The sequence below is a fragment of the Leptosomus discolor genome, chromosome 13 (assembly GCF_034619465.1).
Source record: "Leptosomus discolor isolate bLepDis1 chromosome 13, bLepDis1.hap2, whole genome shotgun sequence".
Lineage (NCBI taxonomy): Eukaryota > Metazoa > Chordata > Aves > Leptosomiformes > Leptosomidae > Leptosomus > Leptosomus discolor.
The window spans coordinates 8,763,518-8,779,142 of NC_141403.1; the positions used below are offsets into that span (position 1 = coordinate 8,763,518).

The 15,625-nt window shown below is 47.6% G+C and overlaps 1 protein-coding gene across 1 annotated transcript; it reads left to right on the forward strand.

Moving 5' to 3' along the window:
• Positions 1-240: 240 nt before the first annotated feature.
• SDCBP (syndecan binding protein) lies at positions 241-14,985 on the forward strand. Its single transcript, XM_086472524.1, has 9 exons — positions 241-306; positions 4,229-4,310; positions 7,243-7,321; positions 9,787-9,896; positions 10,214-10,372; positions 11,597-11,772; positions 12,963-13,134; positions 13,305-13,396; positions 14,260-14,985. Exons 2-9 carry the CDS (start codon positions 4,260-4,262, stop codon positions 14,312-14,314), a joined length of 894 nt encoding a protein of 297 aa, XP_086328650.1. The 5' UTR covers positions 241-306; positions 4,229-4,259; the 3' UTR covers positions 14,315-14,985.
• The last annotated feature ends 640 nt before the right edge of the window (positions 14,986-15,625 follow it).

The window sequence follows — 15,625 nt, forward strand, 5'->3', positions numbered from 1 at the left end:
CCCGGCTTCCCGCCCCTCTGCCCCACGGCCGCAGGCGGAGGGTCCCAGCCCCGGGGCCGGTGCCATGGTCCCGGTGCCGTGCCGTGCCGTGCCATGCTCCCGGCCCCGGCCCCGGCCCCGGCCCCGGCGCCCCCTGCCCGCCCGCCGCTCCGTCCCACTCCCGCCGCCGCCGGCGCATGCGCGGGGCCGGGCCAGTTCCGCCCCCGCTCCCCTCAGAGCGGCGCTGCCGGGACTCACGAAGCCGCCGTCGCCGCCCGTCTCCGCGCTGAGGGTCCCGACGAACGGCAGCCGCCGCCTGGGCCGGAGGTAAAGGAGGGGCTGGGGCTGACTGGCGAGGCACGCTCCGCCGCGGCCCTTTGTGCGCGGGCCCGGGGCGGCGGCCCGTCGCTCGGTGGGGAAGGGAGGGACGGGGGCGGGGGGCATGGCATGGCGGAGCGGGGAGGGGGCCGGAGCCGAGCCGGTTTCGCAGTGCCGTTTGGAAGGGCAGCGTTCGTCCCCGCTCCCGCCGCGGAGCCATGTCGTCCTCCTGTGGGGCCGGCTCGGGTGGTGCGTGGCGGGGAGGCCGCTTGCCGGGGCGGGGGGCGGCGCGGCCGGGCGAGGGGTGCTGCCTCCCCGAGGGGCTCATCGGTCCTCGGCCAAAGAAAACAGGGAGGAAATAAACGCCTGTGTGTCTGTCTGGGCCCGTGTCGTCCCGCAGGGCTGAGTTCGGGGGGGGGGGGGGGGGGGGGTGTGTTCCGGCCTCTCGTTCGGGCTCCGGGGTCGTTGCATAAGGGCCGTACTTCCCGGCCAGTGCCGGAAAGGAGACTCGGACACCGGTAACAACTTCTTAGACGGGTAAATATTGCTGCAGGGGTGGAGTGATGTGACGTGCCTTTTCGGGCAAGTGAGCCCTGCTTCAGGTCTGAAATGGAGGCAGCAGATTCCAGAGCTAAATGCGTAATGAGAGGAATTGCTCAGAGGCTAATTGGATGTGTATCAGAAGGGAAACACTGAGTTCTTAATGGAGAATGTGTCTTGCAAAACAGTTGCTCGGTTCCTGATGTCTCAGCCTGACCTTCAGGAGGTTTTGTCCTGGATCTGCTTTAAAGATGAATTTTTTGGTTTATAAAGCTTCTACCTTCTGGAAGTGGAAACCAGTCTTTCAGTATAGGTGCTGGCTTTGTGGCCTGCTGTAATCTCTGTGTGGGACACAGGCAGAAAACACTTGTGAGTGGGTTTGGTTGGTTTGGTTTTTTCCCTCCCCCAGTATTGGCTGCTGATGCTTTCAGTCACTAAAACTGGCCGGAGCTGGGGTTCAGCTCGATCCTGCCCTGCCTTCAGCTCCATGCTTTCCATCCTGGAGAGCATGTTGGGAAGCCCATCTCCTCTCAGCCATGCCACTGAGGGCAGTTTGGGATCACTCCCACCTGTGGGGCAGCCCCAGGGTGTCACGAGTGACTCCTTTCCGTTGGTCTCCGGCCACCACTTGTTGGTCATCCCAGCTAAAGACACTGAGAAACAGGGAGAGGTCTGCAGCGCTGGGTTTTGCAGGTGGCTGGCAGAGTTGTGGCTGTCCCTTCTGCCCCATGCCCTTCCTTTCGTTTTCATTTTTACTTTCCTAAGCACTTGTGCTCCTCACAAGATGTGGCAATATGGAAATGATCAAGGAAAATGATTCTGGTGTCAGTGTAGATTTTTAGGAGAGAAAAGAAGGTTACAGTGACTCACGTTTTGTGGTAGCCACTCCCCAGTGCCTAAAGCCGTTACAGCGCCTGCTGAAACTCAGCGCCTGCTGAAACTCTTTGTTTATCTTGTGGATAACGTTACACAGAAGTCGTGGACAGTTTTTCCTGCAATTACTGGTGGTCCCTGACAGTGGCAATTGTTATTAAAATATAAACTTTTAAACTAAATACAGTATTTTTGCAGATCTTGCTTTAGCTAATGAGAATTATTTGCTACAACTACCTGTGCAGAAATTGAAAATGCTGTATGCAAAGTCAGGAGCTCACTGAGTGCAGTCACAGTGGTGACAGTTATTCTGGCTTTTGAGTGGGAAAACCAAAAATAGTAACTGGTGTGATCACGATGAAGGAGCTAGCCGGGCAGCTCCTTGGTAGTGGTGACAAACACTCGAGTTTGTGAGCCCGTGGCTGGGTGGGTTGTAAAGTGGCAGGATGAGCTGCTGGATCTGAGATCTTGCGTGACCTGAGAACTAATGTATGTTTAGCTTTCGTACAGAAAGCACTGTGCTCCTCTTGGTAAACTAGAGGAAGGCTGAGGCTGCCTGTCTATGACAAACGTCACCAGTAATCGCGTGCAGACTGAGACTGGTCCATGGAGGAGAAATAAAGCTGGCCAAGGTGTGAACACGCTGGGGTTTGCGGCGTGGAAGTTGGTCGCTGGGGCCAGGGACCCAGCAGACCTTGTGCTGTGCAAATACCAGAGATCACCATCTGCAAAATGCTTCTCCTGTGCCCCTCATCACCTTGAAACGGGGCAACTCCTTTGAGGACGCACCATCCTGGGCCTGCCCTCTTTTCCTGCCTGTGTGCCGCTGGGGGCGTGCTGGCTTTGAACCTGTGCACTGGAATGTACTGGGGCAGCTGTGGGGTAGAAGTAGGTGGTGAGTCTGATGCTGCATGTGACCTGGCTGGTGTTAGCAGCAGAACACAGCGTCCGGGCACCGCTTACCTGAGCGAGGCGCCTGCTGGGCCTGTGTTTGCTATTGCCTGTTTGGGATGAGCAGAAGCACTTGATTGTTTCCAGTCAATGCTGCATTAAAGCAGAATTTTAAACGGGTTTTAAATGTGTACATTCGATTTATAAAGCTTCCAGGCTTCAACTGTATTTGGTTTAGCTGCAGAAGTTGGACAAAAATGCCAGTGGCAATTAATTATTGCAACACAACTGGCCACGTGTTCACCGTTTAGATCGGTTACATTTAGGGCATGCTTTTTTGGAGTTTTAATTGGGGTCTGACATGATGCTGGAGCTGTTGGGCACTCTGCTGAGCAAATAGAAAAGCTGCCAATGAGCTTAGTGTAATAGGAAGAGATGGCTGCTGTGTTACGGCAGTATCAATTAGGCATCAACGTGTGGCTTTTTTAAAAATCAGCTTAGTATCTGCACTTAGAGAAGCAGTAGCTGAAGGATTTATGCAGTGGTCACTCTTAGTCTGGAATTTTTGCTGAATTGCTACACACATAAGGACCTCTTGTCCTTTCGATGAGAAAATGAATCCCCAAACTGAAAGCTTTTAATAGAGCTGCCTCATTAACAGTGTCCTCAGTGCCTTGTGTAACTTGCAAAACGGTATCACATTTTGTTGTCTTCTGTTTCTGTCTCTCTTTCCCCCACCTCATTAAAATGTTCCCATGTGTTGGTGTGAAGCGTTTTATTACGGTTTTGGAAAGTTCAGCTGACCTCAGTGAGAATGTGAGTGAAGGAGCTCTGGAAAATGAGATTTCCCAAGGCGTCAGGTGCCCAGCTCTAAGCAGGGCTGAGTGTCAGCCTGGTGCCTTGGAGGATCATGTGAAGTGGTTTGCTTGGTTTTTTTTTTTAGTTTTGTTTGGGGTTTTTCCCTGGTCTTCTCTTGTTGTGTTACTTCCTGATAAGTTGTCACAGGGCTCTCCCAAGATCACATGAGAGCCAGGCTGAAGCCTCTGTGTGTTTCGAAACTTGCCACTGACTGGATCTTCCTGGTTTATGGTCTCTTGCTGCAATTAATGTGTTACAGACAGACACGGGAAGCCTGTTCTATTCGGTGGGTTCTTACTGGAGCGTCAGAACTGATGAAAGTGTTCAGATACTTTGGCTAACAGAGTGAAACCTTCCACAGTTGTACATAAAATACTGTCCCAGTTGGGAGGAGGAGTAGGAGGAGGGTGATTAGGGTTTTTTTTTTTCCTCTTTAACCAACATCATCAGTGCATCCTGACCTCCTAAAGTCTGTCTTCGCAATACTTCATGTGAAGTGGTTTGCTCTGTATGGGCTTTCTCATTGTTGAGACCTTAAACTTTGACAATGCTAAGTGTATTAAACAAAGCCTATTACACAAAGGCTATTATTGATAATAGGTTAAATGGGTAGTCTTAATGGAATTTATCTGTAGTGCTAAGACTTGCAGGTCACGGATCACTTATTTAACACTTTGTCTGCTTTCTTTTTCTTTTTGAAGCTGTAATGCTAAGTAAATATTTCTGACAGTGAACCCTGTTGTTTGTTTGCTTTCCCTTTGTTTTTCAGTCTTCCCTCTGCCCAGTGAGACTGCCTCAAGATGTCTCTCTATCCTTCCCTGGAAGATCTGAAGGTGGACAAAGTTATTCAGGTATGGTGGGCTTTCATAAGATGAGTTGTGAAGACACTAATCTATCTGATGATATTTAATCCAGGGAAGGGGAGACTTTTATTATAGGTGAGAGTTTGTTTTACCATCACTCTCTAAAAGGGGAAAGACAAAGTGTTTACTTTGTAGCTTGATATAATATGTTTATTGCTTATTTTACCATTCTCAGGGACATTTATTTTGTTTTATATATTCCTTTGTAGTAGTTTGTCTTTAATGTGTTGATATGTTTGGGTTTTTTGAAGTATAGATACTTGGTCTTAAATAGACAAACCTCTTCTCATACGTCAGCTCTGACGTGGTGAATAGGTGTTGGCTGAACAAATAAACCTGCCCTGTCTCGCTCCCAGTGTCCAAACCTGCGGCAGAAAGCTTTCATGGTCAGCTGGGCACAAAACCAGAGCACTGACTCTTGACGTCACTTGGAATCACAGAGTTGTCCTCTGGCTGTGTCATGGTGGTGATCAGTTCTCTCCATACGTCCAAGATTATCACATTTGTCTAAAACTCTTTATGTGTAAGAATATTCATATCTTTATCAATTGAAAAAAAAAAAAAAATATCTGTGAAACAAAAAAATGGAAAGCACTTTAATGGATAAAACTCGATGAGAAATGTGACGTGACTGTGTTTTACGAGGAGTTTCCTTGCTTTCTTCAGCATTTTACTTGGCTTCCATTTTTCTTTCCTAAACTTCAGCTGGCTTTCCTCCCAGTTTAAACAACAGTGGTGAGCTATACTGCATTTTGAGGTGGCTGTTGCTGCTGTCCTTGTCGTTCTCATTGGGAAGCAGTCAGGCAAACTGCACGGAACTTACTAACTCTCCTGTGCTGTCCCAGAGTGCCTCAGCCTCACCTCTGTGTGTGGGGGTGGGGCTCTTGGGGCTGTGGTTCTCCTTGCCCCATCCAGCCACCCCACCCTGCCCCATTCTTATCTTACCAAAGTCCTTTATTTACAGACAGGTAATGCTGAACTGGGGGGGAGGGAAAGAGTAGCCTGGAGTCAAGAATGTGCTTCTTTGGCCTTTTAATGACCAGCTGCTAGAGTTTATATATGACAATTACAAATTGTAATAAATGTAGTAAGCCATTCAGTTTTCACTGATATTTTTTCATAGAATCACAGAACAGTTTGGGCTGGAAGGGACCTTAAAGCTTACCCAGTGCCACCCTCTGCCATGGGCAGGGACACCTTCCACCAGACCAGGTTGCTCCCAGCCCCATCCAGCCTGGCCTTGAGCACTGCCAGGGAGGGGGCAGCCACAGCTGCTCTGGGCAGCCTGTGCCAGCGCCTCACCGTCCTCACAGGGAAGAATTTCTGCCTCAGATCTCATCTCACTCTCCCCTCTTTCAGCCTGAAACTGTCACCCCTCATCCTATCCTAACCAAGAGTCCCTCCCCCCCTTTCCTGCAGCCCCCTTTCAGCACTGAAGGCCGCTCTAAGGTCTCCCCGGAGCCTTCTCTTCCCCAGGCTGAACCACCCCAACTCCCCCAGCCTGTCCTCACAGGGAGCTGCTCCAGCCCCTGAGCATCTTCGTGGCCTCCTCTGGCCCCACTCGAGCAGGTCCGTGTCTGTCTTGTGCTGGGTCCCCCAGAGCAGGACGCAGCGCTGCAGGGGGGTCTCACCCGAGCGGAGCAGAGGGGCAGAATCCCCTCCCTCGACCGTCTGGCCACAGCAGGCAGCAAAGGTGAAATTATTCGCCTCTCCCAAAAGGGCGTTATAAAAATGCTGTCTCTTTAAATGCATCGGAGAGCACTCTCAGGAAAAAGGGGGCAGAGTAGTGAAAAGCAAAGTCTGTATCCACAAGTGAGTGAGATTAAAATGACTGCTGGTAAAACAGATAGTCTTGTTACGTTAAATATTCTAACCTGTTCTTTTTGTCCAGCGTTTGAGTTGGAGGCTGTTCTTCTAAATACATCTGATATTGATAAATAATGAGTCATTCTTGCTCTGAAACTTTTTTCTAAAAACAACTTCCTGGAGAGTACAGGACTATGAAGTCTTCTATTTTTAAGCATGATTTCCTTAAAAACATGAAGTAATTTGCCCGTCATGTTGTGTTAGATGATTTATGTATCCTGTTCAGCATAAAGTTTCACTATACATATAGTAATTTCCCCACCACCACCTCTTGACATTCACCCTCAGGAAAGCTGGTGGGATAGCTATTTCCATCACACTTAACAGCCCCTGTGAGGCAGTGTTCTTCACTGGTCGCAATTACACAAGGCCAAAAAAAGGAGTAGCTGAAGTCTTGAGAAGGAAGGAAACTGGCTGACTTCACTACAATCTCTTGTATTTGTGGGTCAGAAAGCAATATAGAAATTAAGCTTAGTGTGTTCGCTGTAGTGGTAACTTCTGTAGAAAAATCGTCTTAGAAGGTCCGTTTCTTTCAGAAGGTATTAAACTAGTGGCATTGGATTATGTGGGATGTACAGCCTGCAAGGGACGCTGATAGAACTCATGAATAATGTCTGTAAATGGTGAAGAGGTGAAACTGCTGCTATCTGGCTGAAAAAAGTCATTACAAAACACTCTGCCAAAGATCATACCTTAAAACTTAGTTATAAAGCTTTGTCGACCGAGTTTAAAGTGTCTTTTATGGCTCTTTAACTTGCTTAATGACAAAACCAGAACAGGTTGACAGTAAAACCTTTCTGCATTATAATTGTAGCCTTGTCTCTGAGGGAGATACAAGTTGATCTACCGGAGTAGTTTGATACTACCTACAGCATATTGCATTGAAATTATTTATTTCAAAGAAAAAGATAGGTTTCAGAACTTGAAGAGGAATGGTAACTAACATGTACAAGAAAAAAGAACATAGTTAGTCTCCTGCCTGCGTAATAAAGATTTCACAGACTTTTCTTCTTTTCTTGTACAAGATAATGTCTGTGAGTTTCTTTGCTTTTAGGCTCAGACTGCCTTTTCTTCAAATCCAGCCAACCCAGCAATTTTGTCTGAAGCTTCTGCTCCTATTCCTCGTGATGGAGGTAAGATCACGCGCTGTATAGTATCCTAATGTTGTGGAAACCAGTTATGAAATCCTAAAGTTAACAGTACAGCCAAAACCACCTATAAATCTGTAACCCTATTTATGAAGGGGGAGACCGTGCCTTTCTAGAAATGTCAACAGCCACCGTGGTAAGGGGCTATAGGAGTCAAAAAACAGTGTTTGCTTATAAAAGGAAGTTGTGGCAAACACTAACCCTTCTCTTGACTTTTCAAAACCTTTTTCGAGTGAGCCCAGCGTAACAAGATTTGCTGTTGGTGCCATTTGAGCTCTTTAACTCTTACCTCAAACGTTTACTTGTCCTTATTTATCACATGTATATTTGTAAGATTGGGAGGGCAGCAGGAGTCTGAGCGTCTTTCCTCTCCATATGAGCTTGCTTAGGAACAGGCAAAGACAAATCTCTGTCAACAGAGAAGTGCCCAGGAAGGTGGAACTTCATCTTGTCACGCTATCAACACCAAGCTTCCAGCAGATTTTGGGGTCAAATGGCTGGTGGGAAATCCATCAGACCTAAAGCTGAAGGACTTGGACCCATTCCTCCTTCTTTTGTCCCATGCACACATACAGCCATGGAGGCGCCCACGTTTAGTACGTTAGGCTGGGTCTGAGAGGCCTAACGCCTCTAACCAGCGTGACCAGCAGCAGTGCTGGAACAGCTGTCAAGAATGCTGGTGGGGGAGAGATTAACGCTTGGTGGATGTGGCCTTGCCCCCAGTTCTCCTCTCGGCGCGGGTGTGTCTAAGCTGGCTTTAAGGCCGGAGTTTGCACAGCTCACCAGTAGGTCCTTTCTGGCAGAGATGCTTACCTGGCCTAACCTCACCAGACCAGACTTGAGTTTGCCTCGGCCATCCCTTCTTGGCAGCATTCTTTCTGCTGTCCGGAGTTTGAATTCTCCTGCAGTTTTTGTGCCTGCTGGCCAAATGACATAATTTTGACATCAGCTTGTGCCTGGATTGCTCAGGAGCTGTGTGGGGCTGAAAAGCCACGAATCGCTCAGAATTCCTAAACGAAGGGAGGCCTGCACCATCTGTAGGATGTGCCAAACCTGCTGGGAATCCTTCTGTCCTGGCAGAGGCAGGGGGATATACAACATCAAGAGCTTTGGATGTGTTCTGCTGTTTGGGGATCTCCCTGTTTTGAATGAGAATGTAACATAGCCAGCAAAGATGCATCTTGTGTCATGGTCTTCGACAAAGAACGAAAGAAAAAAATGAAGTAGCTGCAGAAGTCTTGTGCAGCGTTAATTGTGTATAATCCTGGGGGCTTGAAAATGCGAGCAAAAATAGAAGAAATATTCATTAAAAGCTTATTAATGCACAAGCTGCTAGATCAATCCAGAAATAAGATCAGACAGCTTTCGTGTGAAGCAGCTTGCGAACATGACTGCTGAAAGTATTAAGGAGAAAAAAAAAAGTCTCTGGTTTATACTGGGATTCACCTTGCAATGACCTTTGTTCCTTCTCAGAAAAGCTATTTTCTGTTTCTGGTCAAATGTGGATTCCTGTAACAGCTGGGTTTGTACCTGTATCCATCGATGAACACTAGAAACCTGAGCTTTGTCACTTGGGGAGCCCACTTGCCTCCAAGGCCACCCCTTGCACCACTCGCTTTCCGATCTGGTGAGAACAGCGGGTGGACTCATAGGGGTTCTCACAACTGCCACTTGTTGGGTGGCAGCAGTTGGTTATCTGTGGAACGTCGAGAGCAATATCAAGCTTATTTCCAGAGTGGTTTGACTCAAGTCTGTCAGTTTAACTTCCTGGTGGCTGTAGAGGAATCTCCTGCTGGGTATTTTAAGGGCCCTGTTTGTTTTGTCGTGTTGAGAAGCGTGTCTGAACCCCCTTTGTTTTGAAGCTCCGAGAAGATGACAGCCACTTTCTCACAAAGACAAAGCAGACTGCACTGTGCACCTTACAGCCAGAAGGCTGTCTTCTGCAGAAACTTTACCATGCCTGGGATCTGGAATATCCTGGGCACGGATGCCTCTTGCGAGTGCTGTCTTGCACCTGGTGGGAGGTCACTCTGTGTCTGCTTGTTCCCCAGCACACCTGATTTGAGGGTGGGTGGGAGGGCAGCTCCCCACTAATTGCCCCAAAGTTTTGGAGCAAGAGTGTGTCTTCATGGACTGCAGCACAACCTTGGTTTTGGGAACTTAGCACCGTGTGTCCAGTGTCATTTGTGCCTAACGGGGGAATGGAGTAACTGAAACGACAAGTTCTCTGTAAGCTCTGTATCTCCCAAGTGGTGTTGGGTTGCTTTCCTAAACCGGACTAGAATAACAGTCCTGCTTCGGGTGGGTCTTCTGTCGTGATTGTCCCGTTAGATACGTGACCATAGCACAAGAGTCCTTGAAGCAATCGTACCTGTGAAAGCGGTAACCGCTCCTTCTGTTACAGCAGCCATAGTGTTGACGGGTGGTTGTGTTTGGGTTTTCTCTCGTAGGCCTGTACCCCCGATTGTATCCAGAACTCTCTCAGTACATGGGCCTGAGCCTCAGCGAGGAAGAAGTGCAGAGAAACCTCCCCGTGGCAGCAGCCACTCAGCCCCAGGGGGTAGGTACCAGTCAAGCGTGTTTGAGAAAGCAAAAGTATAAAGGCTCAATGTATATCCAGCGTTCTAGAGACTAGAGTACTGCTTTTCTGAAGTACTGTGCTTGACTGATAAATGAACTGTTTTAATTAACAGCGCCTGTTTTAATCTGGTCTTAAACCAAGCAGTGTATTTCAGTGTTGGTTGAGGGGAAGGGCTGGTGTTGTGACTTAATTTGTGTTGTTTGTTGGGGTTTTTTTAAATATCACTTCATATAAACTGCTGTGTATCTATTTAAAAAAGTTGAACCTAAGTTGTCTGGCTATTTTGTTTTAATCAGCAACTGGTAACACGACCTTCTACTAATTACATGGTAGCTCCAGTGACTGGAAATGATGTTGGAATTCGCAGAGCAGAAATTAAGCAAGGCATCCGTGAAGCAATTTTATGTAAAGATCAAGATGGCAAAATTGGACTTCGCCTTAAGTCTGTTGACAATGTAAGTACAGAAACTTGCTTTTGCCTGTGGACACCTTACTGCTGGATTCAACCAGAAGTGAAGTTAGCATATGGTCACAAAATTGTCTTCTGTATGGTGCCTGTTTATCCGTTATCAGGATTTTAAAACCCTTTGTTAGGTCAGTAACTAGCTTTCCAGCTGTCTGGACTAGGATCTAAATTTACAGCAGCAATTTGCTTCCATGTGGTTTAGATCACCTGAGAAATACTTGTAATTTTTTTATTTTATTTTTTTCCCACTTTGGAGCACGAAATTGTCCTTGCAGAGCTGCTGTGGGACTCGTTAGCACTTCAAGGTATCTTGTCTCTGTGGAAACACTGGGCAGTACTTGAAGCTGAGCAGTGTGCAGGGGAAGTTGCTCTTCTTTTATAGATTCTTGCAGTGTGCTGCTGGTGAGAAAAGTAGGTATGAGGGCATCACCTTACCTCTGTGTAAAGCCTAATTTCAGCGTAGGCTTTCTCAAGTTTCCCTTGCATGAACATAGCTGCAAGGAGATACTTAAACCTGGAGTTTCTCTGTTTCAGTATGTTTCGATTCTCGACGTGGAAAATAACTCTGGTTCTTTTTATTTATTTTCCTTGGCAAGGCCATTTAATCTGAATGTTTACCAAAAAAATGTTGTGCTCAAGGTTTCACATAGGGTTAAAGTGCTTTTGTAGATCTAAGCCAGGAAATGCTGGGGTTTTCTTAGAGCAGCACATTTGGTCGGGGTTTTTTGTTTGTTTTAAACCCCCACCCTCTGAAGGTATTACCTGCGGTCTGCCTTGATAGGCTTTGCTTGGTTTTTAGGTGTACTTTGACTAGAAATAGTTGGTTGTTTTGGTTTTTTTTAACACCTTGGGTTTTTTTTCACCCGAGCAAGTTATAATCCACAAAAAGTTGAAAACTAAGGGGGTTGTGAAAGAAGGAGAAATCTGCCAATCTGGAGTTCCTGGCATTGCTGCTCTGTTTCCCCAGCTATAGATAGACTCTGGTGTCTGGCGAAGGAATTAGTAGTTAAAGGCACAAGGAAGTACACAAATCTACCACTAGTCCGTCTTGATCCAGTGTTTCAGATTTCTTGTTAAAACAGAGTAGTATTTACCCCTTAACGTCGTGCTTATGTCTCTTTGCTTTTCTTTTAATGTCTGGATCTGTCAGAGGTCTTCATCTTTAAGGAAGAACGTCCTCTTTCTCCCCCCCACCCCTCTTTCTCTTTCGTAGGGCATATTTGTCCAGTTAGTTCAGGCAAACTCTCCAGCATCCCTTGCTGGGCTGCGGTTTGGGGACCAAGTTCTGCAGATCAACGGTGAAAACTGTGCAGGATGGAGTTCTGATAAAGCGCATAAAGTTCTGAAACAGGCTTCTGGAGAAAGGATTTCCATGATCATTCGGGACAGGTAAAGTCAGCTGCCGATACGGGCTGTCATTATCCATCTTGGAGTAATTCCGTGGGGTTTGGGTCGAGTAGGACTGCAGGCGTAACAAAAGTCTGCTTGTTGTCAACAGCGGCGATCCCCAGAAATGTTCCCTTTTGTGGGGAACAGCCGAAATAGCTGTTAACTTGAGAACTTCCAGTGCACGCTTGCCTGGGCGGGGTGAGGCATCACAGTTTTCAAGGTAAACTGATGAGCGAGAGCACAAGTCACACTTAAACTCTGAATTCAAGAGTTCTGTGCTTTTTTCGGGCACGACTTGACTTTTCCTTACACTAATTGAAAAAACAATAAAAGAGGGTACCCAAATATTTGCTGTATTAATGAATATATTTGCATTTTTATTTAGCATTTCTTGTGAGCTCTGCTGCTTACATATGAATTAATGCCAGTTTCACTAAAAGTACGCTTGATGAGCCCATGCAGATTTTTAATTGTATTAAATAACGAGCTTGTAGCTAGGGGGTATGTGGTAGTAACAGGTCAGACTCGCCACAGGGTCTGTAGCTGTGAGGGGACGGATGGTACAGCTGTGCCTAGGTGTGAGTCTTGAAGCTTTTCAATGTTCAGTCTTGGTTAAGGACCGAGCCTGACCCGGCGGAGGGCATGCTGCTTCTGCCACGTACTCCATCAAAAGTCCACGGTCGTAGGTTCCCCGCTCTGTCTGCCACTTCTGTGCCCAACTCCCCACGCCCTTCCTGGATTTACTGGCTTTTTAGGACACAGTTTAAAGGTTTATTTTCTGTAAAGCAGGAGAAATGTTGTTGGGGAAGCCCCAGAATCCTGAGGTCTGCCTCCAGTTGTTAAACCTGCCTGTGGTGCTTTATCTGCCTTGTTATGTTGGTAGAGAGAACTTGATTTGTAACGGACTTTGGTGTTGGAGGGGTGGTGGATGTTGTGTGGGATTTTTGTACAATCAGGTGGTGAAGTGTCTGTAGAACAGGGAAAACATGTAAGGGTTATAAACACGTATATATTCATATCCCAGCATTAACAAAATGAAGTTAAAGCTCACCACTTTTCATTGTAGTTGGTGGGTGAGTCCTTTAGGGTGCAATTACTTTCTGTGAGTCAAAAGGTGCTGCAGCAGAGTGTGGTTCTTTCTGCTGTTTAGCAGACTGAAAGGGTGGGTTTGTGCTTTAAATGTCCGACAGGCCTTTCGAACGGACTATTACTATGCACAAGGACAGCACAGGGCACGTTGGTTTCATATTCAAGAACGGAAAAATTACCTCGATAGTGAAAGACAGTTCTGCTGCGAGAAACGGACTTCTGACCGAGCACAACATCTGTGAAATTAACGGCCAGAACGTCATCGGATTGAAGGTAAAAGAACGGGCGGTGGGTGGGGATAGCCCCGGGCTGCTTGCGTGCCTGCCGCGAGGAGCCGTGGGGCGCTCGAGCTGTGTGAAACGTGCCCGGGAGCAGCTCTGGAACTGCTGCTCTGTTGGTCAGCTTGAGTAACGAGGCTCGTACGACTCCTTGTTCAACAACAGGACCCCCAGATCGCAGACATCTTGGCAACGGCTGGGAACGTGGTGACCGTCACCGTCATGCCTTCCAGTATTTATGAGTACATAATAAAGAGGTGGGTGAGAAGCGAAGCAGCCAGGGTGTTAATTAGTCGAGTGGACAGTGACTGTTTTTTGTAGATCAAATAGAATGCACTTGGGGTGAGACCTAATTAGTCTTAACACGAAGGCTGGGGGGGGGGGGGGAGTCTGAAAATTTGCTTAATCTGATATTTTTTTTTTTTTTACTCAAAGCAGTGTGTTTTGGTTCTGTTTTTAAACTACTCGGATGTCCGTGATGCTCCTTTTGCCTTTTCTTTGCAAAAACCCTTTTTAAATGTGATTTGACTAAACTTGTGTTTCCAAGAACTTTGAAGTACGTGAATAACACAAGTATTTGTTACCTCCTGATGAAAATGTCGTTTCTGGTACGACTAATTCTAGTGCCGTAAACACAATTCTTGGCAGGATACGATTGGTTTTTTCTAACTCTTTGGCAGCCCTGGCTTTGTACAGCTAAAGCTCTCCTGCAAAAATGTTCTGGAAGTTGTTAGAAATTAATAATACTTCAGGTATAATGGAGTCTTTACTTCTCCACGTGGCAGGGTCTTTCTGCAAAGCAGTTTTCAGTCTGACAGCCGCCTTTGCCCCTGCCCTCCTTCCCTCACTCTTGCCATCTGCTGGCACACGTGCCCGCATCCTGAAAGGCGCTGGTGACAGCTCGGTCACTGATAAAGCCGTTGAGCATCACGGGCCGCTCTCCTGCGCGTGCAGCTCGGTGCAGCTCTCTATAGCAACTCCCTTGTGGTCAAAACCGGTGGCGTAGAAGGGCGACTTTTAGACCGTAGGCGAGGGCCGGCAAGGAGAAGGGTGGGGCAAGCGGCAGCTCTCGCGGTCTGGAGCTGTCTCGCAGCACTGACCGCCTCTTCCTTCTCCTTAGGATGGCAACGAGCATTATGAAAAGCCTGATGGATCACTCTGTTCCTGAAGTCTAAACCTGCGTCACGTACGTGCGCCTGCATCTGCGTAATGATGATTCCACTAAACTCGGGCTATTCTACTCAGTGATTTCTTTCTTCTGCACGTGAGCCTTCCCGGAGGCCAGGAGAAGATATGCTGCATCGAGCATTTGCATCTGTAATGGCTGGGAATGTTACACCTCAACATATCGCCGTTATTCACAAACTGTAAAACTTGTAGCCTTATCTGCTTGACCAATGTGAAATTCCAGTGGTGTTAGCACTTCCTTCCGTAGCTCTTCTCGTAGTTTACTCCTCCTATAAGCCATTGCAACGAAAGGAACCGGGTATCACTTGCCAAGTTATGCGGTGTTACCGAGGACAACGCTGTGCTCTCTTATGTCTAAGACAAATGAGTATTTTTACTGCTTTCTGTTTGCAAGAGTAGCTTTGACATAGCGTGTTAGAAGTAGGGCTGGGGCTAGTTAGCGTTTTGTTCCAGTAAATACTGTTTACACCCGAATGCCAGCTCAGCTGAGTGCAGCTAAAGGCACCATTCGGTAAGTAAGCGCATTAAGCAAGAGTAGTGTACAGATACTCAACTCTTTTTATTCCTTGTTATACAAATTGTAACTAATATGCTTATCTCTCGCCTTAACCATGTTCTTAAGGATTCAGAAATAACCAAATAAATGACTGAAACTGTAGGCGCTGTGTGGTGCGTGCTTAAGGCGAGCTGAGGCGCATTCTGTTGAGGCCGGTTTCAAGCAGCAGCAGAGACAAGATAGGAAATGCGGCTTAAAGCCGCTTTCTAACCACACTCATGCCTGCAGCGCCGAAATGTTGTGAGGGGTGGGTCGGGGGGGCTTTAGCTGGGGTCTGCTTGGCTCTCTTCATACCGACGTCGTGCTCAGCAACGGTTTGGAGTCTTTCCAAAGTAGTTGTTGCTTGGAGACTGGGCGTCAGCCTGCTGCGGGGCTGGGGCAAGTGAGTGCCTTTGCAATGTGGCTTTTTTTTTTTCCCCCTCCACGTAATCAACTGTCTTGATCACAACCCAGGAGCTCTCCTGGTTTTTGCCCTGATTCTCTCCGACTGTGGATCTGCGCTGCAGAGCTGCTCTTCCTCCCGGGAGCACGGTCAGTGTAGCAGTGTACGCCTCGCCAGGCCACTCAAGGGGAGTCTGGCGTGTGGCTCCCTGTTCCTCAGTTATGGTAGCAGGGAGGACCAGGTCACTGCTGCAGGCAGGGATCACGTTCCTCCTGGGAGCCACGGTAATTGGGTCGTTCAGTTACTGAATGATATGGCTCTGGAACCACTGGGCCAGGCCTTACTGGCAGTAACTGGTGA